A 23,579-nucleotide genomic window follows, 5' to 3' on the forward strand; every position below is an offset into this window, starting at 1 on the left:
CTGTGAAACAAAATGCCAAGATCAACCTTGAAGGACTTATAAAAATGAAAATGTATAAAGCATCTTCTTCAATTAGCTCTAAGGACAACACAGACGAATGCAAAAATGTGAAAGTGTCAATAATCACATCAAATGTTGAGCTGTCGACTGAGGAGTAAAAAACGATTCTACTTTTAAAATTAAATAGCTTCAGGTAAAATCATGCAATTTCCTACACCCACTATCTTTGTATTCTGCACAGAGCTCCAAGGCAAAGATTGCTTCTGGCTTTCTGAACCACCAGAGAGGATGATGACCGGCATGGCTGACTTATCACAGGCCTTTTAGTCTTCTTTCCTGATAGGTCCTTAGCTACTTTGGAAGGAGGCATATGAATGGGTTTCCATGGAATTGGATTATAAAAGGCTCGTTCTGGATAAGAATTTCCACTGTAAAAATCTGTAAGTTTTCTATTGGCGAGGTTTATTTTTTTGCATTTTCCAACCATTCCTTAAACCTTTTCTCTGCTATTTCCTTTTTTTCCTGTAATTCAGTTTGCCATTGTTTTTCTTTTTTCTTTTCTTTCTTCTTCTTTTCACATTCTTCAGCATTTTTCTTCTTTACCCATTATTGGTATTTTTCTTTTGCCTTTTCTTGCAAATGTTCTTTCTCCAATTCTTTTGCTGCTTTTCCCTCCATTTCCTTATTAATTTTTTGTTCCCTTTCTTTTCTTTTCTGTTCATTCTTTTTCTGAACCCATTCCTTGTGCTTTTCTTCAGTAATTACCTTTCTTTTTTCATGTCCTTCCATTTCTTTTCTTTTTTCTAGCTGTTGATTTAATTCCTCCAGAGCTTTGTGTTGCAGACGGTCCCGTTCTTCTTTTTCTTTGCCAACAAACCACATTTCCCATGGTGTCAGGCGGCTTTCTGGTAGGTGCGCCTGTTTCTGCTCTTCTTGGTTATCTTCTGATTCAGCCACACTGGAGCACTCCTGTAACTCCACTCCTCTCAGGCTCGCCACCTTAGCCTGTGAATCATGAGCATCTTCATCCACGTCTTCCTCATCCTCCCTGTCGCCATCATCGTAGTCAAATGGGAAGCTCTGGTGGGCGAGGGGAGACAACAGCCACCCGGTGGAATTGCTGCAGCTCAGCGGCGGCGACGAGCTCCAGCCCCTGCCCCTGGGCACCCGCCATGAGGACAGAGAAGGATCCGGAGCCCGGCCGCCCAAACCAGGCACGTTAAAACTGGTGGAGGGGTGGCGGGGAACTGCCTATCTTTTTACTTCTTAGTACAGGGAGGGTATCATATGGGAGATTTGTTTCCTGTTTTCAATGAGACAGAGAAGAGACTGAGCGTTCTTCTTGCATCGCTATTCTTAAGCAACTTTCATTTGAAATAATAAATATGCCAAAGTGGCACATTTGGGGGCGGCCTGCCCTTGGCCCCTACAGTATCAAATATATTTCATCTAAAAAAAAAAAGCAGTCAAAATAGACAACCCTCCCTTGATTCATCTTCTGTGTCAGCCAACTATTCTCTCCATACCTCCTTTCAGGTCCAAAGTTGTTCAGACCTGCCCCCATTTCCTCACTTCTCCTTTACTTTTAAGATTATTTTGGGGGCACCTGAGTGGCTCAGTTAAGCATCTGAGTCTGGCTCAGGTCATGATCTCAGGACCCCGGGATGGAGTCTCCGCATCAGGCTCCCTGCTCGGTGGGGAGTCTGCTTGTCTCTCTCCCTCTGCCCCTCCCCCCGCTTGTGCTTGCACACTGTCTCTCTCTGTCTCTCTCTCTCTCTCGCAGCTAAATAAATAAAATCTTAAAAAAATACTTTTACATTTTTAATTAAAATAATACATGTACATAGTTTTAAAAATTCAAATATTAGCAAGTATATTGAAAACATAATCTTCTGCACTACTCTCTATACTCAAGTCTGCTAAGAAAGGGCAAATATTTTCCATTCTTTCTATTTTTTCTTTGGATATTGAGATTCATATTTCTAAATAATATTCTTAAACTTTGTCTAACTGGACCCAACACAGAATCTTCTGCACACTGAATGTTTGGTCCAATGTTACATGTGTGAGAGATACCCATGTAGTTCAACCACTTTCATTCTAGCTGTGATATGTAAACATTCTGTTCAATAAATATACCACAAGTTTATTTGTTTTTTTTTTAAAGATTTTATTTATTTATTTGACAGAGAGAGACATGGCAAGAGAAGGAACACAAGCAGAGGGAGTGGGAGAGGGAGAAGCAGGCTTCCCACTGAGCAGGGATGCGGGGCTTGATCTCAGGACCCTGGGATCATGACCTGAGCTGAAGGCAGACGCTTAACGACTGAGCCACCCAGGCGCCCCAATATACCACAAGTTTTTATACCATTTCTTTTGAGATTGATCATGTGAACTGTTTCTGGGTTTTTACTCTTATGGACAACGTTACCATGTACATTCTTACACACATCTCTGGGTGTGTGGGCAAGATTTTCATCACATTCCTAAATATGGAACAGGAGGATCATGGGATATGCAACTTCATTTTTTATATTCTTTATGAAGCAGAGTTCTTAATAGTCAATTGACATTAAAGTAGTCAGATTTATAAATCGTACCTTTTATGATTTGTGCTTTTTTTGTGTATTGTTCGAGAAGTTGTTTCTTATTCTAAATTCATGGAAATGTTCTTCCACATTCTCTTCTCAAAGTTTTTAGTTTCCCGTTTCACATTTAAGTGCCTAAACCATCTATGATTTATTTTGGAGTATCGTGTGCCCATTTCCTCTTCAAATACTCTGATCTGGCTTTCATTTCCATCACTTACCTGACAAATGCTCTAGGGAAGGTAACCAATGGCTTCCATATTGCTTAATCCAATTTTCCTGTACAGGTCTTATCTTACTTAGTAATCACTCAGTAGCATTTGACCCAGTGGATTACTCCCTCCTTGAAAGATCCTCTTATCTTGGCTTCCATGATAGCACATTCTCCTCGTTTTTCTGGAACATATCAGCTCCTGCGGTCACTTTTGCACGCATCCATTTCCTTCTTGACCTCTAAATGTTGGCGTCCTCCCGGGCCCAGTTCCTGGCCTTTGTCTCTTTCTTTTTTCTTTATTCTTTTTTTTTTTTGAAACAAAATCCATTTATATTTCTGTAAGAGTCTAGGACAAAAATGTGAACTATCCTTAACAGAAGTAACAGTAAGATGGGGGAGGCAGCAGAGGCCTTTAGATCCTGCAGCAACACAAATGACAAAGTCTTGATAACGGCCCAAGAGAAAGAAAAACGAGTTCTAAGAATGCTCACGGTATTTCACAAGGAGTCCTAGAAAAAAGGTGGAGCGTTATTCATTGGAATTTTTCCCCATTGTTCTCTCTCATTAAAACTGGCCCTGTTTTGTCTCCCTCTGAGATGGTTTGAACTATAGATTCTGGTGTCCTTTGAACTTTGTTCTTTGATAAAAGTTGGGCAAAAAACACATGCCACACACAACTGTGGACCTGAGATGTGAGACTCATGATAGTTCTGGAGAGAGCTTCCTGCCCCATGCTGAAAAAGGAAGACAACGGTTCAAACTGACGAGGAGGCAAAATATTGCCATGGTTAGTCATTAATATTTACTAAGAGGCATCAATGAACTGCAAGCTTCTTAGATTCAAGGAATATTTTGAAAGATCTTGTTTTCCATTCCCATCAGGCTGACAGGGCCGAAGGACATGGCTCCCAGGATTGGTGCCCATCAGGACACCTCACCAATTTGGTTTCTGGAAAAAAGGCAGTTTTTCTGAATGTTTTTCCTCAAATGATAAGGCTTTTGACTGGGTTAAAAGTAAACATATAACACATTAGGGAGAATATGGTGGAATTTCGTTTTCTTCACTCTAGATTTCCCTCTTATGATTTTTTTTCTTGTTGCAAATGTCTAACTATAAATCGAGGCATTTATGATTCAGAGTTCTCTTTGATTTGAACACTTTTCTTTAAGGTTTTTATTTATTTGACAGAGCGATAGAGAGAGAGCACAAGCAGGGGGAGCAGCAGAGGAAGAAGAAGAAGCAGGCTCTCCACTGAGCAGGAAGCCCGACACGGGGCTCCATCCCAGGACCCTGAGATCATGACCTGAGCTGAAGGCAGCCACTTAACCAACTGAGCCACCCAGGTGCCCCATGATTTGAACACTTTTATAAAGGGGATAGTTTTTTAAAATTTAAATTCAATTAATTAACATTTAATGTATTATTAGTTTCAGAGGTAGCGGTCAGTGATTCATCAATCTTATATAACACCCAGTGCTCATTACATCACGTGCCCTCCGTAATGTCCATCACCTAGTTACCTCACCCTCTCTCCCCTCCAGCAACCCTCAGTTTGTTTCTTATGATTAAGCGTCTCTTATGGTTTGTCTCCCTCTCTGATTTCATCTTGTTCTATTTTTTCCTCTCTTCCCCTATGATCCTCTGTTTTGTTTCTTAAATTCCACATATCAGTGAGATCATATAATTGTCTTTCTCTGATTGACTTATTTCGCTTAGCATAATACCCTCTAGTTCCATCCACATCCTTGCAAATGGCAAGATTTTATTTTTTGGATGGCTGAGTAGTATTCCATTTTGTGTGTGTGTGTGTGTGTGTGTGTGTGTGTGTGTACACCCCATCTTCTTTATCCATTCATCTGTCAATGGACATCAGGCCTCTTTCCACAGTTTGGCTATTGTGGACATTGCTGCTATAAACACTGGGGTGCATGTGCCCCTTCGGATCACTGCATTTGTAACTTTGGGGTAAATACCCAGTAGTGCAATTGCTGGGTCACAGGGTAGTTCTATTTTTAACTTTTTGAGGAACCTCCATACTGTTTTCCTGAGTGGCTGCACCAGCTTGCATTCCCACGAACAGTGTAGGAGGTTTCCCCTTTCTCCACATCCCCACCAACATCTGTCATTTCTGACTTGTTAATTTCAGCCATTCTGACTGGTGTGAGGTGGTATCTCATTGAGGTTTTGATTTGGATTTCCCTGATGCCGAGTGATGTTGAGCATTTTTTTCATGTGTCTGTTGGCCATTTGGATGTCTTCTTTGGAGAAATGTCTGTTCATGTGTTCTGCCCATTTCTTGATTGGATTATTTGTTCTTTGAGTGTTGAGTTTGAGAAGTTCTTTATAGATTTTTCAATACCAGCCCTTTATCTGATAAGACATTTGCAAATATCTTCTCCCATTCCGTCGGTTGTCTTTTGGTTTTGTCGACTGTTTCCTTGGCTGTGCAAAAGTTTTTTATCTTGATGAAGTCCCAGTAGTTGATTTTCACCTTTGTTTCCCTTGCCTTTGTCTCTTTCTAACCTGTTTTTCTATGCAGTCTCATCTGCTCTCGGGGCTTTATGCTAATGATCCCTAAAATTTCTACATCTTCTTCCTGAGGTCCAACCTTATATCCCCATTTAGATATCTCCCCAACGTTCCAAATTATCATGCCTAAAACTGAACATTTGGTCTTCTTTTCCTCATCCTGCCTTCCCCAATTCAATAAATGTCACCTATCTACTCTGTCATATGCCAACGCTCTGGGGGGTCATTCTCAATCCTTACTCCTTTAACCCTGACATCCAAGATATCAGCAGCCTTTACTGAATCTCACTCAGAATACATCTGGAATCTACTTCTCTCCATCATCACTATTAAGCAGTCATTGTTTGTCACCTGATGACTGTAATGGCCCCCTAATAATTCTTTCTGCTCTAGCTCTTATTCATTTCATTTTTTTTTTCTCTAAATGGAAGCCAGAAGGTCTTACAAAAATGTAATTGGGTACTGGGTACTTGGCATGAAATGGCCCCAGCTTCTTTCTATAGTCCTGTATACCTTAGAGTCAGCCTGGAATACTCTTCTCCAGGTTTTTTGTTTGTTTGTTTCTTCCCTTGAGCCTCATGTTAAGTGTCAGTTTCAGACATCTCCTCCCATTATATGATCTCCCACTAATTTATACTTTCCTTTATATCATCTAATACAGTTGGTGATCAGAGGTTGGTTTAAGCATCAACTCATTATCTGTATGCCCACCAGACCCTAAGTTCCTGGGAGCAGGGATCATGTCTGTATTATTGTTGTTGGTGTTATTTTTCCCCCCAGTAGAGCCCAGGCCAAGCCAATGCCTTTCCTATATTAGAAACCCAATAAGCCCATGTTAAATGCTGAGGCACATGGAGGAGATCATCATCCTCCTAGAAACAGGGTCAGAACCCAGAGATCCTGAGTCACATCTACAGGGAACCTCGCTGAGAAGGCTGCATAGTCTTGTGGGGTTCCCAGTAGATGTGACAGGATCTCTGGGCTCGGATCCTGTTTCTAGGAGGATGATGTTGGGGGATTCACTCTTAATGTCTCTGGGACTCATTTTCATTATCTGGAAGCTTCCGCTCTTGTCCATTACAACCCCCTCCCCACCCCATGGCTCCCAACAGAATCCCTTTTAAGGCTAAAATTTCATTCTAAGGGGAAAGTAGCAGAGTGGAATAAAAGTTTTCCCCACAAAGCCTGCCCAACTATACAGGTTGCAAAGGCTGATTATTATTTTTATTTTAAAGCAGAAATGTAATTACTATATCAGTACTTAATTGTATCAAAGACCATGAGTAGCACATAATCCCTTCACCTAAGATTATTCTTTTTTTTTTTTAAGACTTTATTTATTTATTTGACAGAGACACAGCAAGAGAGGGAACACAAGCAGTGGGAGTGGGAGAGGGAGAAGCAGGCTTCCTGGTGAGCAGCGAGCCTGACGTGGGGCTCGATCCCAGGACTGTGGGATCATGACCTGAGCCGAAGGCAGACGCTTAACTACTGAGCCACCCAGGCACCCCCACCTAAGATAATTCTTATAGATGATTTGAACACAGTAACGGCAAGCTTATTACTATTCCAGCATGGCTGTGGTGTTATTGCCCCCTGGTGGTGATGTTAATTACATAGCCCTGCGTGTTGAAAGGCGCTGCTAAGAGGGATCCACAGATATTCCTGGAGACTGTGGCATTGACTTCTCTCCAAGTTAAACTAGAGACAAAAGCATCAGAATATGTTCTTGATAAAAACATATCTGTTGACTCCACCTGGACCTCTTCCTTAGGGGCTACCAATCTACTCCTTTTGCTCCCCTTAAAACTAAAAGACAGTTTGTCCCCTCTTAGGGAGACAACCACCAGAGCCATGAAGCCATTTGGTCTCAAAGAACAACTGGTTCGGGACCCCCATTTTAGAGAACATTTGTGCAATATTCAGTCTGATAAGAAGGAGCTTCTCCATGGGACTTAGACATTCAGGAACAAAAATTTTTCAAATGTATAAAATAATAGCACTGCCATCAGATATGAAGTTACATGTATTAATTGCATATAATAATCACATGCTAATGCAGTGTCACCCCCATACGTTTTCATGTCTCCATGCATTTCCACTCTCCAAATCAGAAATTTACTTATGAAACACAATTCAACCGCTCACAACTATACAGCCTTGTTCTAACCTGAGTCACATCCACAGGGAACCTCACTGAGAAGGCTGCATGGTCTTGTGGGGTTCCCAGTAGATGTGACAGGATCTCTGGGCTCACAAAGTAAGGGAGACAAAGTAGAAGAGAGGTGCATATGGGGAACAATGTTTCTAATTGATAGGAAATGCTTTGGCCAGAGTTGAAATGTGTGTTTGTGTGTGTGTGTGTGTGTGTGTGTGTGTGTGTGTGTGTGTACACACTAGTCTTTGCTATATCTTCTTTCCAACAGAGAGAGCATTTCCCAAAAGCTGAAGATGGCTGCATTTATCTTTAATGGAAACAATTCAATAAGAAATAACAAGCTGTTCAAAAAGCAGAACCAGCAGTGGAAACACAGATTCTCCTGATATCTGCTTTCCCATTTTTTTCTCCATAGCCCTGGATTTAGAATCAGACAGCTCTGGGTCTGAATCTCCACTCCTCCTTACTAGCTGTGTTACTTTTGGCAAGTAACTTAAGACTTCTAAACTTTAGGATCTTCTCTTTATCTACAGGATGGGTATAATAATACCCACCTCATATGCTTGTTGTGAAGATCTAATGTGATATTATATGTAAAATATTGTGCAAAATGTCAGGCTTAAGCATTCAAGAAATGGTAGCTGTTATTGTTACTACAATTATTCCTAAGGTCATTCAAAACCTTCTGAATGGTCTTGAGGAAGAAAAATAATATAAAGCCAATCAAAACTAATTGTTTACATCCAGGAACAATATTCAGTCACTTACAAGAGATTATGAGTAACAAATAATATCCTTTCCTATGCTTATTCCTTTCTTTCTTGGTGAGGAAGGCAGAGGTCTAAGATGGCCCTTAAAATCCCAGGACCCTGGCAGATAACCCCCATAATAATCCCTTCTCCTTGATTGTGGTGGGCCCTGTGATTATGATGGGAGGTCTCAGTCATGATTGGGTTACATACTATGGAAAGGTGAATGCATTGGTAGATATAATTAAGGTTTCACATTAGTTGATTTTGAGTTAATCAGAAGGGAGAGTATCCCGGGTGGGCCTGACCAAATCAGGTGAGCCCTTATAGAAGAAGCAACAGAGTCTTTTCTGTTAACCTTGAAGAAGCAAGCTGAAATGAGTTCCACAGCTGTCGGGAAATAAATTCTGCCAATAACCACATGAGCTTGGAAGAGGATCCTGAGTCCCAGATGAGACCCAGCCAATACCTTGTTTGCACTTGTGGGATCCTTAAAAGAAGACCTAGATAAGCTATGCATGGACTTCTGACCCATCGAGAGGGTGAGATATTAAGTGTGTGTGGTTTAAAACCACTAAATTTGTGGAGATTTGTTACAGAGCTATGGAAAACTAATACACTTCCCAATTACTATTACTAATTACTTGCCCAAAATACTATCGTGATACTCACTGGTGTTTTAATTTCCCAAAGAACTGGGAAAAGGAACCAGCTGTCAGGACTCTTTCTTTCAGTTCTTTGGTTGCTTCTTTGACTCAGGGATTATTTAGAGGAAGGTCATTTGATTTCCAAATATCTGGGGGCTTATCCAGAGAGGATGTTACTGGCTTTTCCCATATGCTCCCAGCATATTTCCATTCCTCCTCTCCTGGCCTTTGTGCTATAATTGCTGTCATACATGGAATGTTCACATACATTATAAACCCCACACTGCATTGCCCTTATTTTTGTTTAAACAATCAATGATCTCAAAAAGATTTCAATAGTAATAAAATCTCATCTATTTATGCATATAGTTACCATTTTCAGTGCTTTCCACTATTTCGTGTAGATCCATATTTCCATTGGGTATTATTCTCCTTCTTCCTGCAGGACTTCCTCTAACATTTCTATATATGGGTCTGTTGGTCATGAATTCTGTCACCTTTTGTATATCTGAAGACTCTTTGTTTTTGATAGATATTTTTGCAGGGTATAAAATGATAGGCCACCACTTTTGCCTGCAGTATTTTCAGATGCTTTAAAAGTACTTTAAATGTGCTTTAAAAGTTCCTCTGCACCTAGTAGGTTTTCTTTCTCCATTTGCTATTAAGATTTTCTCTTTATCACTATTCGTTTTTTAAAGATTTTGTTTTTTAAGTAATCTCCATACCCAACGTGGGGCTCGAACCCACAACCCTGAGATCAAGAGTCAAACACCCCACCCACTGAGCCAGCAAGGCACCCCCTCTTCATCACTAGTTTGGATCAGTTGATGATGACATACTTTAGCATAGTTTTATGCTTCTCGTGCCAGTTTCCTTGCGTATCTTGGATCTGTGGGTTTATAGTTTTCATCTAGTTTGGAGTTTTTTTCAGTCATTATTCTTTCAAATATCTTTCCTACCCTCCCTCATCTCCTTCTCTTTCCTCTCCTTTGGAAACTGCAATTACAGGCATATTATGTTATGGGAAGTTGTCCCTGATGCTCTGTTCATTTTCTAGTCTTTTTTTCTCTGTATGTTTCATCTGGGGTAGTTTCTATTGCTGTCTCCAAGTTCACTTTTCTTCTGGAATGTCTACTTGCTCATTGCAATAGACTGAGTGTTTGTGTCCCACCCCCCACCCTCAAATTCATATAGTGAAGTCCTAATCCCCTAATAAGACGGTATTAGGAGGTGGGGCTTGGGAGGTAATTAGGTCATGAGGGTGGAGCCCTCATGGATGGGATTAGTGCCCTTATAAAAAGGACCCAGAGAGCCCTCTGTCCCTCTTTCCACCATGAGAAGACATGGGGAGAAGTCTGCAACCTGCAAGAGGGCTTTCACCAGAACCCAACCACGCTGGACACTGAGCTTGGACTTCCAGCCTCTAGAGCCATGAGAAACAAGCTTCCGTTCCTAACTCATCCAGCCCAGCAGTGTTTTGTTACAGCAGCCTGAACAGACTAGGCTTGGCAGGAATTCCATTCAGTGCATTTTTTTAAGATCTCAGACATTAGAGTTTTGTTTCCATATGTTCAGTTTAGGTCTTTTTAATAACTTTTGTGTCTCCACTTTCACATGCTTAGTCTTCCCTCTAGTTCTTTGAACACACAGAATACAGCAATCCTAAATTTTGACATCCTCGTCTGCTAATTCTAACATCTGTGTTCATTTCAGGTCACTGTGGGCTGACTAATTTTCCTCCCAATTGTGGATCATATTTTCCTGTTTCTTTGCATGCCTGGTAAGTTTGTTTTGTTTTGTTTTGTTTTTATTAGGTGTCTGACATTATCCATTTTGCCTTGTTGGGCCCTGGGTGGTTTTGCGTTCCCATAAATATTCATTTTGACCAGAAGCAGAAGTCTACCAGGTCTATGTTACATCAGGATAAAGGGAAGATGGTGGGAGGCATCATTCTCCAGAATTTTGTGAAGCTGTCTAGGTATAGGAGAATCACATCCCTGAGATAGCTTTCCTATTTCTCACTCTGTTTCTTTTTATAGAACAGACTGAGGAAAGAGGACAGGTGAATTGCCTCTTTTTTTTTCCTTTTGTGGGAACTTTGAAACATTCTTTGCTTTTTTTTCCCCCTCATAGAACATAAAATTAAAGAATTCTTAAATGGTTGCTGAATTTAATTCAACCGAAGCCAAAAGGATAAGAGAATAGTAAGCTGAGTACTTCCTTCCAGCAGTCTTCCGTGATATCATATCTGTTCTGAACCACTGAGAGTACAATTTGGCTGTGTCGTTTATTATCCCTTAAAAGTAAGATTCTCCCTGCTTAGTGAGTCTCACTGCTGCTCTCACTGCAAATACCCATCTCCCCGCTGCCTGTTCAGCCCTTAGCTGGTAAATACTCAGTCTAATTCATAGTCAGTTGGAATTAACTGTATAGAGGGGAACAAGAATGTGCTCAGTGGGAAGGTTTTAGGCCTGCCCACCCTGGAGCATTGTTCAGTTACTCCTTCTGAGTCTTCAGATGCTGCCCTGAAAGGGTCTGATGGCACTGTTAGCAACAGAGCCTGTCGGGGGAGAAGAATGTTCCCTGCTTCAGTGCCTGCCAGAGCACAGCACTGAGCAACATCCTGCGTGCCCCCTGGCTGTGAACACCACCTGTTTGCAAAGTAAAACACATTTGGGGGGAGGGGGAAATGGAGGCATTTTGCCCTGAAATACAGTATTATTCTCTATTGAGTGCCAGAGAAACTCATACTAAGGAAAAAAGAAATAGCAAGATCCATGCAGGTGAGGTGGACTTAGAAGTATTACCCGCCCCCCATTCGGATCCTCAAGCGCTCCTACGATGAGTGGAATAAAGACTACATGACTGTGGGACGTCTGGGTGGCTCAGTTGGTTGAGCAACTGCCTTCGGCTCGGGTCATGATCCCGGAGTCCCGGGACTGAGCCCTGCATCAGGCTCCCTGCTGAGCAGGGAATCTTCTTCTCCCTCTGACCCTACCCCCTCTTGTGCTCTCTCTCTCACTCTCTCTCTCTCAAATAAATAAATAAAATCTTAAAAAAAAAAAAAGACTACATGACTGCCTCGAGAACAAGAACTGGATGGTACTATTTCTCGAGAGGTCGCACCCAGTCTGAAGAGCAGGAGTGTTGACGTTAGGTACCTCTCTGACCTCGTCCCTCCATTCTCCTGTCTCCTCTGCAGCCACACCAACCCCTGTGCTCTCCTTCACGCATCCCAGGCATGTTCCAGCATGTGTACTCTTCTCTCTCCACCCACCTTCATCCCTAAGCGTCATGTCTGCTCTACCCTTCCCTTTGCTTTCTATTTCTTTCCAAGTGTTTTTTGTTTTGCTTTGTTTTCTGCATAACACTCTCCAACACCTCTTATGGTATATGTCTACTTATCTGTTTATTCTATTGCCCACCCATAAGCTCCATAAAGGCAGGTGCTATGTTTTGCTCTCCCCCATATCTTTACCATGTGGGACAGCGCCTGGTGCCCAATAAATATTTGTTGAATGAATAATTAAGCATGCATGTAGAACAAAAGGCAGGCCAATTGGTGTGTGTGCATCATAAGAAAATTAGCTTGACTAGACCAAAGAAACAAATGATGTTGGTCACAAATGAAAATGTAATATATCTGGGGCGCCTGGGTGGCGCAGTCGGTTAAGTGTCTGACTCTTGGTTTCGGCTCAGGTCACGATCTCAGGGTCGTGGGATCGAGCCCTGCATTGGGCTCCATGCTCAGCAGGGAGTCGGCTGGAGATTCTCTCTCTCCTTCTCCTTCGCCCCTCCTGCTCGAGCTGTCTCTCAAATAAATAAATAAAATCTTTTTTTTTTTAATATAATACATCAAGCAATTGGAGATAACATAGGAGTCTGTAGGTATGACTGGGCATAGCTGGTTAGCAATTTACGACGGCAATGAGGAAGGATTCTTAAGAGTGATGTAATGTATGGTGATTAACATAACATAAAAAAAAAAAAAGAATGGGGCAAATGGCCTGAAAATCTCCCACAAGAAAAAATTAGAAACAAGAGGCACTGGAAGGACAGAGCCTCAACCACAGATCCTGTGCAGCATCTTGCAGCAAGCTGATGTAGGCTCCACGGGAAGGGGACCCGTGACCCACAGGGTTAGCCAGTAGTACCCGAAAGCACAGTCGCCAAGTTACCTAACTGTAATCAAAAGCTACGAGCAGCCACTCAGGATGGTTTACAAAACTGAGCTAGAGTTTGGCATTAGCACATTCCCCTTCCGCACTGGCATTTCTAACACAGATTTTTTAAAGAATGCACATTTTCTCATTTTAAGTCTACAGCATCTGCCCAACTCCTCTCTTCCCCTGGGTGTCACCATGAGAATTCCACCCACAACACACAGCCAAAAGGTGGGCCTGATGCAGACATTACCATGGGCCAACGATGGGCCCCACAGAGTGCCTGACCCTTAGTAGGTAGGTCCCCAATCGACGTTTGAGGAATTCAGTGGAATCGAGCCATTTCTTCAAGCAAGGGTGGGTGCCCTCCACAATGTGGACGAAATCCAATCAGGCACAGGGAAGTTGAGGAACAGAGTCTCTCTTTCTCAGTGGAGCCTGGCCCAGAGCCTACTCAGCACCTCATCTGTCAGAGAAAGTTGTCCCTTCATCAACAATCTCAGTCTCTCTCTCTCTCTCTCTCTCTCTCTCTCTCTGTTTCTCTCTTTATCTCTGTCTCCCTCCCTCCCCGATTCCTAACCCCCCGACAGTGTGTGTTTGTGCCTGAGTTTCAAGTCTTCCCACAGAGAGAGAGAGAAATCCAGAGCAGCCTCCCTGTGATGGTTTTCCTGACGAGACTCAACAGACTTCTTGGGGAGAAGAGCTATAATTTCACTCCAAGTAATTCTGACTCTGAGGCCCTCACTGCAGCTTGTTCTGTAAGAGAAGCAAGGCAGCTTGCTCTAGCTACTATGATTGCAGAGCCCGATTAAAGGAAGACAGAGGGTGGGAAGGCGAAGCCCAGAATCATGGGGTTCATGTGAACCCTGTCTGTCTGTGTTCAGAAGGGGCTTCTCCACAAGAAAAAGCATGGGTCACAACCACTGTGAAGAGAGCCATGCTAGAGTTAGGCTGGTGGTAGGTGACACATGATCCTTACTCTCCTTCCTTAATTTTTCTAGAGCTTTTATGGTCTGACGCAACAGGCAAAGGGCAGTTGAACTGTCCTCATTGGTGTAGAAATGAGATGCAATCAAACTCGTGGTTAAAAAAAAAATCAAAAACATTAAATCTTGTTTAAAAGCCAGATTATTCAACGAAACACTGTTTTCTTCCCTTGCAGTGATAATTTGATTAAATCAAATTAATTAAATTAAATTATCAAATTAAATTAATTTGATAAAGTCGTGGACTTCCAGTCAGAATTTAGAATTTTATCAGGTACTTCATGCCTATGGGGATTCCCCGTATATACGCCTATTCAATTTTATTTTCTCCTGTTAAAAAAAAAAGAAGAATTTAGAGTTTTATCTCCTTTACAATAAAAAAAATAGGTCGACCCTAAATGCCAAAATGTAGGCTCGGTCATCTAAGCTGACATATACTGCATAATCCCTCAGGATCAATGAAGTACTTTCTACGCCTTTTCTTTTTTCTTCAAAATTATTTTTCCCCATAGCCCTAGGAGGTACGTACTATCGCTACCTCCTATTTTTTTTATTTTACTTTTATTTTATTTTTATTAACATATAATGTATTATTTGTTTCAGGGGTACAGGTCTGTGATTCATCAGTCTTACACAATTCACAGCGCTCACCATAGTACTTACCCTCCCCAGTGTCCATCACCCAGCCACCCCACCCCTCCCACCCCCCTCCACTCCAGCAACCCTCAGTTTGTTTCTGAGATTAAGAATTCCTCATATCAGTGAGATCATATGATACTTGTCTTTCTCTGATTGACTTATTTCACTTCGCATAATACCCTCTAGTTCTATCCATGTCGTTGCAAATGGCGAGATTTCATTTTTTATGGCTGCATAACATTCCATTGTATATATATACCACATCTTCTTTATCCATTCATCTGTCGATGGACGTCTAGGCTCTTTCCACAGTTTGGCTATTGTGGACATTGCTGCTATAAACATTGGGGTGCAGATGCCCCTTCGGATCCCTATATTTGTCTCTGGGGTAAATACCCAGTAGTGCAATAGCTGGATCATTATGGTAGCTCTATTTTCAACTTTTTGAAGAACCTCCATACTGTTTTCCAGAGTGGTTGCACCAGCTTGCATTCCCGCCAACAGTGTAGGAGGGTTCCCCTTTCTCCGCATCCCCGCCAACATCTGTCATTTCCTGACTTGTTAATTGTAGCCATTCTGACTGGTGTGAGGTGGTATCTCACTGAGGTTTTGATTTGGATTTCCCTGATGCCGAGCGATGTTGAGCACTTTTTCATGTGTCTGTTGGCCATTTAGATGCTTCTTTGGAAAAATGTCTGTTCATGTGTTCTGCCCCTTTCTTGATTGGATTATTTGTTCTTTGGGTGTTAAGTTTGATAAGTTCTTTATAGATTTTGGATACTAGCCCTTTATCTGATATGTCATTTGCAAAAATCTTCTCCCATTCTGTCGGTTGTCTTTTGGTTTTGTTGACCATTTCCTTTGCTGTGCAAAAGCTTTTTATCTTGATGAAGTCCCAATAGTTCACTTTTTCCCTTGCTTCCCTTGCCTTTGGCGATGTTTCTAGGAAGAAGTTGCTGCGGCTGAGGTTGAAGAGGTTGCGACCTTTGGGATCTTGATGGACTCCTGTCTCACATTTAGGTCTTTCATCCATTTTGTGTCTATTTCTGTGTGTGGTGTAAGGAAATGGTCCAGTTTCATCCTTCTGCATGTGGCTGTCCAATTTTCCCAACACCATTTGTTGAAGAGACTGTCTTTTTTCCATTGGATATTCTTTCCTGCTTTGTCGAAGATGAGTTGACCATAGAGTTGAGGGTCCATTTCTGGGCTCTCTATTCTGTTCCATTGATCTGTGTGTCTCTTTTTGTGCCAGTACCATACTGTCTTGATGATTGCAGCTTTGTAATAGAGCTTGAAGTCCGGAATTGTGATGCCACTGGCTTTGCTTTATTTTAAAGATGAGTAAACTGAGGGCGCCTGGGTGGCTCAGTCGGTTAAGTGTCTGCCTTTGGCTCAGGTCATGATCCCAGGGTCCTGGGATGGAGTCCCACGTTGGGCTCCCTGCTCAGTGGGGAGTCTGCTTCTCCCTCTCCCTCTGCTCCTGCCCCCTGCTCGTGCTCTCAATCTCTCTCTCAAATAAATAAATAAAATCTTTAAAAAATACAAAAATAAAGAGGCATAAACTGAGACTCAAGAAGGTGAAATAATTTCCCAAAGGTCAAAGATTGGTCTCCCTCCAAACCCTGGGTTCTTCCTGTTCTCCTTGCAGTGGGACAAGCCTGCCTGTGCTCGTGAACCACCCAAGAAGATTCCTGAAAATACACTATCCTCGGAGATTCTGACTCAGTAGGTGTGCCCGAGTTGCTGGGAATCTGTGTTAGAAGCCTGAGGGGCTGGCCCCCAGAAACCAAATTACTTCCTGGAAGGTGGTCCACTAGCCCAGAGTGGGACCAAGGTCAGAATCGAGCCAGCTGGCCCAGCATTCTTTCCACCACATTCCAGTGGAGAAAAAAAAAAAATCCAAGTCTTGTAGGGAGCTTTGTTCTCCCTGAAGTCATTCAGTTCTTGCAGCAGCCCAGCTCCCCTGCAGCGTCCAACAATACGTTCAAGGCCGGCTCGATAAAAATCACACCAGCAATTTGAGAAGTCTCAGTGCTTTGGGCCCATGTACTGCCAAAATTGGAAGCCAAAAAAATCATTTAAATATTACTTTTCTTTAATTGTGAGAATATCGGTGTGTGAAAATTGCCATGTGTAAGCTCTGGAGTCGTTACGGCTTTCTCAAAAGCAAGCCTGCCTCTCCAACTGCCATTCAGTGAGTATTGTTTCTACTTGTACACAACCCCATTAAGCACACAGCCCCGAATTAGACCCACATAGTCCTTAAACGTGGCCCAGAACTGGTTCTTAGGGGGGATGAAAATGGAAGTCTTTTAATTCTATGAGATGGTTCCTGCTAAATTTATGGTCAAGGTCAATAATCTCTGAGCGATTATCCTGACATGGGTGTTTTCTCTCCGTATGTACCCAGTTTGTGTTGAATGAGCAAACACCAAGACGGTTGGCTTAATGCCAAAGTTCGGCACACAATTTTTTCCCTGTTTGAGGGCTGACTTCTTTCTGGATGTTCTCTGCAAGAATCTGTCATATCAAGTCCTTGAAAGCGAGGCCTGAGATGGGCCTGCCCTCTGCATTTTGAAGCAACTCCATTAATTCATTGCTGGTGTTACTGCAGGCATTTGGACACCGATCGGGTCACAAAGATCTTGATGACGCAACTCTGTCATTGCCTCTTTTTTGTGACAATATTCCGGTACAATTGTTTCTTCTTTACTAGCGGTAGTTCATAGACAGATTCAGGAGGTTTCTAAATGTGCTTGGTACTGTCGTGGAGGCAACGTGCCAGAAAGGCAAACCTCAGAGGCTCCTCACGTCTGAGTGACACGATGTGTGTGTACGAAGGAGAGGACTGTTTCCCAGATCTACAGTGTTTGGGTGGAAGTGTCTGACAAAGGAACATGAGGAACCAGAATGAGATGGGGTTTTTTAATTAGGTCTTTAAATTCAAGAAGACACTCAAAATGCCACTCGTTTCTGACAATCTGGTGCTCTCTTTTCTTTTTCCAGAAGCTACAATGTTCCCTGCACCACCTCCCAGGATACAAAACAGCCTTTCAACATAGTGAGGTGGTGTTCCCCACTCCACAGCCTTCCTGTCCAACAGGGTGTTCCAGCACAGCCCAGGGGGTAAAAACCTTTCTTAGCTCACGTATCAGGGCACAAAAGCAGCCCTAGATAATATGTAAACAAATGGGACTGATTGCGTTCCAATAAAACTTTATTTACGGACACTGAAATTTGAACTTCATGTAATTGTCCCAAATGATTAATTAATGGGCTTCGTTTTTCTATTTTTTTTCCAATATTTTTTTCAACTGTTTAAAAATATAAAAACCTTTCTTAGCTCACGTGTCAGACAGGCAGTGGGCCCGATTTCGCCCGGGGGCCATAGTTTTCCAATTCGGGCTTTAAGCCAATAACTGGCTGATAAAATAGAAATAAAATAGAAACACCAACATAGGCATCAGCTTCCCTCTCTCAGTTAATCCTTAGCAAGCACCCAAGATGTCAGCCATTACTGTGGCAATTGGTCATTTGGGACATGTTTGGGAATGCAGGTCAGCATGGAATCGTTCTCTTCAGTGCAACCGAGCCTGCCCTCATACACGAACGTTCTCAGTGCTGCAGGGCGACATCTGTCTCTGCCCTCTGGTTTATCCACCATCCCTGGAAGGATAGCCAGCTCAAAACAGACAAAGAGGAAAACCTAACTCCAGAGCTTGGGTGACAGCAAGTAAGGATTTTCTTTTCTTCCTCGCCATGACCCAGTTCCTCACAAAGACCCATCCTCTACCAGGGAGGAGGGAAAAGAAGCTGTAATGCTATGCTCAGACGTACTTCCTAGATGGAAGTAAAATGAAGTATGGACTTCACGTTCATTCTTGCCTCTCCTTTCCCTCCTTCTTCCTTCCCTCTTTCCCATCTGTCTTTTGAAGTAATGATTTAATATTCAGATGTGTTCCATACGCTTCCTACCCCAAGTGCGATGCCCTACCAACAGTACCACTGGAAGCTTGTTAGAAATGTGGTCTTTGGGGCCCCAGTCCAAGCCTACTCAATGGGAATCTGCATTTTAACGAGGTCTCCGGGGAGTGCACATTACAATTTGGGAGACACAAGTCCTTACAATATCCTCATCACTCCAGAGAAAAAAAGAGTTCAGATCCAAACTCAGGCTTAAATCCTATAGGGAATTGGAGAGTTGACCTTCTCAAGATTATTCGAAACTGAAGAGAAAAACCAAGGATGGTAGTCAAACTTTAAAATGGGCAAGTGTTCGGGCGCCTGGCTGGTTCAGTCCATGGAGCATGTGACTCTTGATCTCAAAGTGGTGAGTTTGAGTCCCAACTTGCACGCAAAGCTTACCTTAAAAAAAAAAAAAAAAGGAGGCAAACGATGGCCCTGTTTTGGTGAAAATCAAAGGCTTTTTCACACTGGCAGCCTTCAAAGTGGAAACAAATTATCTAAGACCAGAGCACGATCATTAAGAGCCAACAGCACAGAGCCTTAGTAGGACACTCCAGTATGAAGGGAGGAGGAGAAATGATACGCACACACATTCCATGGCTGGGGGTGGGGGGTGGCTACAGAAATCAGGGAAGGGTAAGCAGAGCAGAGCTATTCCTTGATGTTCCCAGAATAAAAGAGAAAAGGCCACGTTAGGCTGGTAAATGTTTAATAACCAGCTCCAGGGGTGGGAGTTGGGGGAGAAAGCCCTGATTGTTACCTTTTATCGATTTTCAGGGTGTCCATATTCCCACTTTGGCTGTGATGTCACTGGAGGTGGAGTTGGAAAAAGATCCACAGTAGCACATCATGAAGGCACAATAAACATTAACAAACTCAAAAACATAGCAGCGGTAAATTGTAATAAAATAATTAGGAACTGAGGAGTTGTATTTATTACCTTTATTTTTAATATAACTAATTTAATCGTAAATTTACATAACTTAATTTTTAATAATGACTGTGTTTAACAATTAGGTCCAAACATTCCAGACAGTCAGCTCTCCTGAGGCAGCATAAGTAGACTCTAGCACATCCCTAGAAAAAGCATTTTCACAACTTTGGAAGTTATAGGATGCTTCCAGAGATACCTGCACAACACATTTGGCTTCCACCCCATTGATCACACTGACAGCTTAACAAATCTCTGTTCACAGATTGCCTGGAAAGGAAAGGAAAGGAAAGAGAAAAGCCTTTCACCATGCATCCTGTACACTTTCATTAAACTTTCTCAAGAACATTTCACTGGTGTCTTTTGTGTCAAATTATTTTAGTTGAGAATTTTTCTGTTCCCAGCTGGAATATTTCATGTGACTTATTACAACCATGAGTTAATACTTTCAGATATGTTCCCCAAACACCATCTGAGCCTTGTTTCAGCTTCATTCACAAATCCTTCAAGCTCCTTGCTCAATAACTATAACGCTTCCACTTGAGTTTTATCCCCTCTTTCCTCGCTTCTCAATTTTAGTGAAAGGAAAATTGACAGGCAACACCATCCAAGCAGTAAGGAGAGGGAGTGAAATGAACTTAAATGCCATGATGTAAATAATCAGCTTCTTCTAACAAAGCTGACCAGTAATTTCCCCGGAAGGATCCAGGATTTTTACATTCCCAGGAATCCTTACTGGAATCTTCCTGGTGTTGTGGATTCATGGACCCACTGAGTCAGGCCACCCCGTTCCTCATTCTAGATCCCTCATTAACTAGTCTGCCCACCGCAATCTGAATCACTCAACCTCTCTGAGCCTAGGTTTACAGCCTGTAAAATAAGGGGTTGGTAGATGATGTCTAAGACCCCTTTCAGCTTTTTTTTTATTATTGAAAATAAAAATTAATTTAGAAATAGAACAAAAAGAAAAAAGAAATCCAGGAAAGAACCTGTTGCTCTTTGAGCAGTCTTCCTGGTCTGACTTTTTTGGTGGACGACACCATTTTTATTTAATTCTCGGAGAGAAGTATGCCTAGCCAGGCACTTTCCTTACCATGTAACAGCTCACAAAACGCAGTCTCCATAAAAATGATTTGCATAACCCATTGTTCGGCTGCCTGGTTTTCTTCATTGTGTGGGTTTCTGTTTGCGTGACCGTGACTGTCCTCCCCAGCTCTGCCTGTGACCCTGCCGTCGGGGGCCGTCGGTCTGTCTGCACCGCCCGCCTCCGCTCAGGAGCTGCTCGCGAGATCGGACTCCGCCGCCGCCTTCCGCGCGGTCCCCAGCGTCCGGGGGGGCCGGGGAGAGGCTCCCACGGGGCCTTGGAAAGGAACAAAGAGGTCCCCGCAGGATGCCTTCGACTAGGGTACTTTAAAAAACTAACTCAGTCGGGCAGCGGGCTCCTCCCACCCCTCGCTTCCCTCTGCAGAGGGCTGCAGTTTGCATCCTGCTTGTGGTTTAGACGCCTCGGATCTTCCAGTTTCCAGTTACAAACGTCCCCCCGCCGCCCAGGTCCCAGGCCGCGTGATGCAGTTTATTGTGGCAACAGTTCCCGGCAACTGCCCAGCTGCCGAGCGCCTCCAGACCCGAGCGCGGGTGCAGGGCGCAGGGGCGCAGCAGGGAGCATCCCCGGGGGCGCACTGCCAGCCCGACCCGAGGGGAAGCGCGCGGCGCGCGGCATGGGCTGCGGACCTTCCCGGGCTGCTGAAGACCAGAGACGCGTGCCCGCGCCCAGGAAGGGCTGGGAGGAGGGATTTAAGGTAAAACAAGCAAACACAACAAACAGGCGGGCACAAAGCCGTTTGCCCCGCTTGGGGGGCGACTGGAGGCTGGAGCTGGGTCCGCAGGGGCTCACAGACCTCGGGGGGGGGTGGGGGGGGTGGGAGCCGCTCTCTTACCCCGTGTTTAACTGCTGTTGAATCCAGGACTCATCCTGCCACAGGACTAGCTTTGAGAGCCTTTTGTGTTTCAAGAACTTGCGGAGGTGGTCACACCCCAGGGCAGAGGCAGGAGTGGCGGGTAGAGCTGTGCGTTCTGCCCAGAGCTGGGGTTGGGGGTGATTCTCGTGGTCGGGGGCGGGGCGAGTGCCTGGGAGCTGCTGTACGTTATTGGCTTTCGGAAAGTGGGCTCTTTGAGAATTACTTAGAGCTCGAAGAGATCGTGGAGGCCATCCGTCTGGCTGAGCCCTCTCGCTTATCCCCGGAGGACCCTGAGGCCCAGAGAGGTGGACGTCTTGCCTGAGGCTGCACAGCTTGTTTGGGGGCAGAGCTGGAGATAGAATCTGATTTTCAAGAGTTTCATTCCAATACTCTCTCTGCTCGCTCTCTCTCTCTCTCTCTCTCTCTCTCTCTCGGTTGCAAACCCCGTAATTTTTCTGGAGATATGAAGGGGAATTTTTTCCAAGGTGGGGCCTGGAGGGATGAGGTCCAGGATTTCCTCCCATCCTCACCACCATCAGTATTGCACAAATGAAACTGGGAACCTGCAGGGCTATACCTTGGAGAGGGGTCACCTAAAGATAATATTACCATATAATCTATCATCAAAAGCAGGATATTTTTAAAAGTGGAAAGGAACACTATTAACAAATTTGCCCAATCTAAGTCCATACAGTCTGCAGAAAACCAGGATTTACAGTCACCCTACCAAAAGGGCATTTTTGGAGCTACTATCTAAAGAGCACACCTTTTTTTTTTTTTTTCAGAAATGTGCCAGTCCATTTGATGCCACTTCCAGCAATTACTGTGTGGGTGGCACACATGCCAGGCTCTTGGGGCACATCATAAAACAAACCAGAGACTCGGGCTTAGGACCTGGTACCCACCATCTTGACACTGTTTTCTGCTTGCTTTCTTTTTTTAAAAAGATTTTATTTATTATACTTGACAGAGAAAGAGAGAGCACATGCAGGGGGAGCAGCAGAGGGAGAGGGAGAAGCAGGCTCCCCGAGGAGCAGGGACCCCCATGCGGGACTCGATCCCAGGATCCCAAGATCATGGCCTGAGCCGAAGGCAGAAGCTTACCCGACTGAGCCAGCCAGGCGCCCCTGTTTCCTGCTTTCTATCCCAATTGCCTCTGTCCCAGTTTAGGGCCCTATTACCTCTTGCTGGGTCTTCCTGCCTCTCCCATTGGCATCCGCCCTACCCCATCTACCTCTCACACTGCCACCTTTCTTCCTAAGAAAAAAAAATCCTTGGAGTGCGCAAAACTCTTTGCATGTGGTCCCGCCGTTCTTTCTGACGTCGTTGTGTCCAGTCCAGCATACTCCTGGGTCTGCCCCAGGAGCCTGCAGTGCTCCCTTCCTCTGCTCATCAACTCCGTTTATGCTGTTCCCCATGCCATTCCCCCTTCCTGGAATGCCCTCCCCAGACCCCCATTTCCAGTTCACCTGATGAATTCCTACTTAACCTCCAGCACCGAGCCCAAACACCACTGCTGTGACAGTCCTTTCTCACGTGGTAAATGTTTGTTTTAAAACTCCTTCTGCCTCATAGATGTATTAGCTTCTTGGAAACAATTGGTCATCTTTATTACTCATTACTGCTTTGAATTAATATATAGGAATACATTTTTCTCCCTTTTTCCAAAAACTATATTAATGTGGGGCATGTGGGTGGCTCAGTCAGTTAAGCATCTGCCTTCAGCTCAGGTTATGATCTCGGCGTCCGGCGATAGAGCCCCAAGACGGGCTCCCTGCTCAGTGGGGAGCCTGCTTCTCCCTCTCCCTTGGCCCCTCCCCACCACTCATGCGCTCGCTCTCTCTCTCAAATAAATAAATACAATCTTTAAAAAAATATATTAATGTGATTTAAAATATTAACCCATTGTGCTTTTATTCTTTTCATATGAAAAAAAAATTTTTAATTTACTCTACTGGCGTGATTACGAGTAAGACTTCCATAGAAGTAAATTTTCACTATCTGTGTTTCTTATCTGGCCATTATCCTTTGTTTCATTTTGTGGTTATTA

At 43.5% G+C, this 23,579-nt stretch overlaps 1 protein-coding gene and 1 pseudogene across 6 annotated transcripts in view; one reads left to right on the top strand and one right to left on the bottom strand.

Annotated features, from left to right (window-relative positions):
* Positions 1 to 220: 220 nt before the first annotated feature.
* Positions 221 to 1,213, bottom strand: LOC112838145 (coiled-coil domain-containing protein 34 pseudogene; annotated as a pseudogene).
* A 19,981-nt stretch (positions 1,214 to 21,194) lies between these two features.
* STMND1 (stathmin domain containing 1) overlaps positions 21,195 to 23,579 on the top strand; it is a 30,072-nt gene continuing 27,687 nt past the window's right edge. For all 6 annotated transcript variants that reach the window (XR_012373901.1, XM_073877679.1, XM_073877681.1 and 3 more), the window contains exon 1: positions 21,195 to 21,370. Coding sequence is in view for 5 of the 6 variants with exons in the window: in XM_073877679.1 (XP_073733780.1) it covers positions 21,290 to 21,370 (81 nt within the window). In the remaining variant the exon portion in view is untranslated. The remainder of the gene's footprint in view (positions 21,371 to 23,579) is intronic.

This window comes from Callorhinus ursinus, unplaced genomic scaffold (genome assembly GCF_003265705.2).
Source record: "Callorhinus ursinus isolate GAN/ISIS: 27379988/994484 unplaced genomic scaffold, GSC_fseal_2.0 scaffold26, whole genome shotgun sequence".
Taxonomy (NCBI): domain Eukaryota; kingdom Metazoa; phylum Chordata; class Mammalia; order Carnivora; family Otariidae; genus Callorhinus; species Callorhinus ursinus.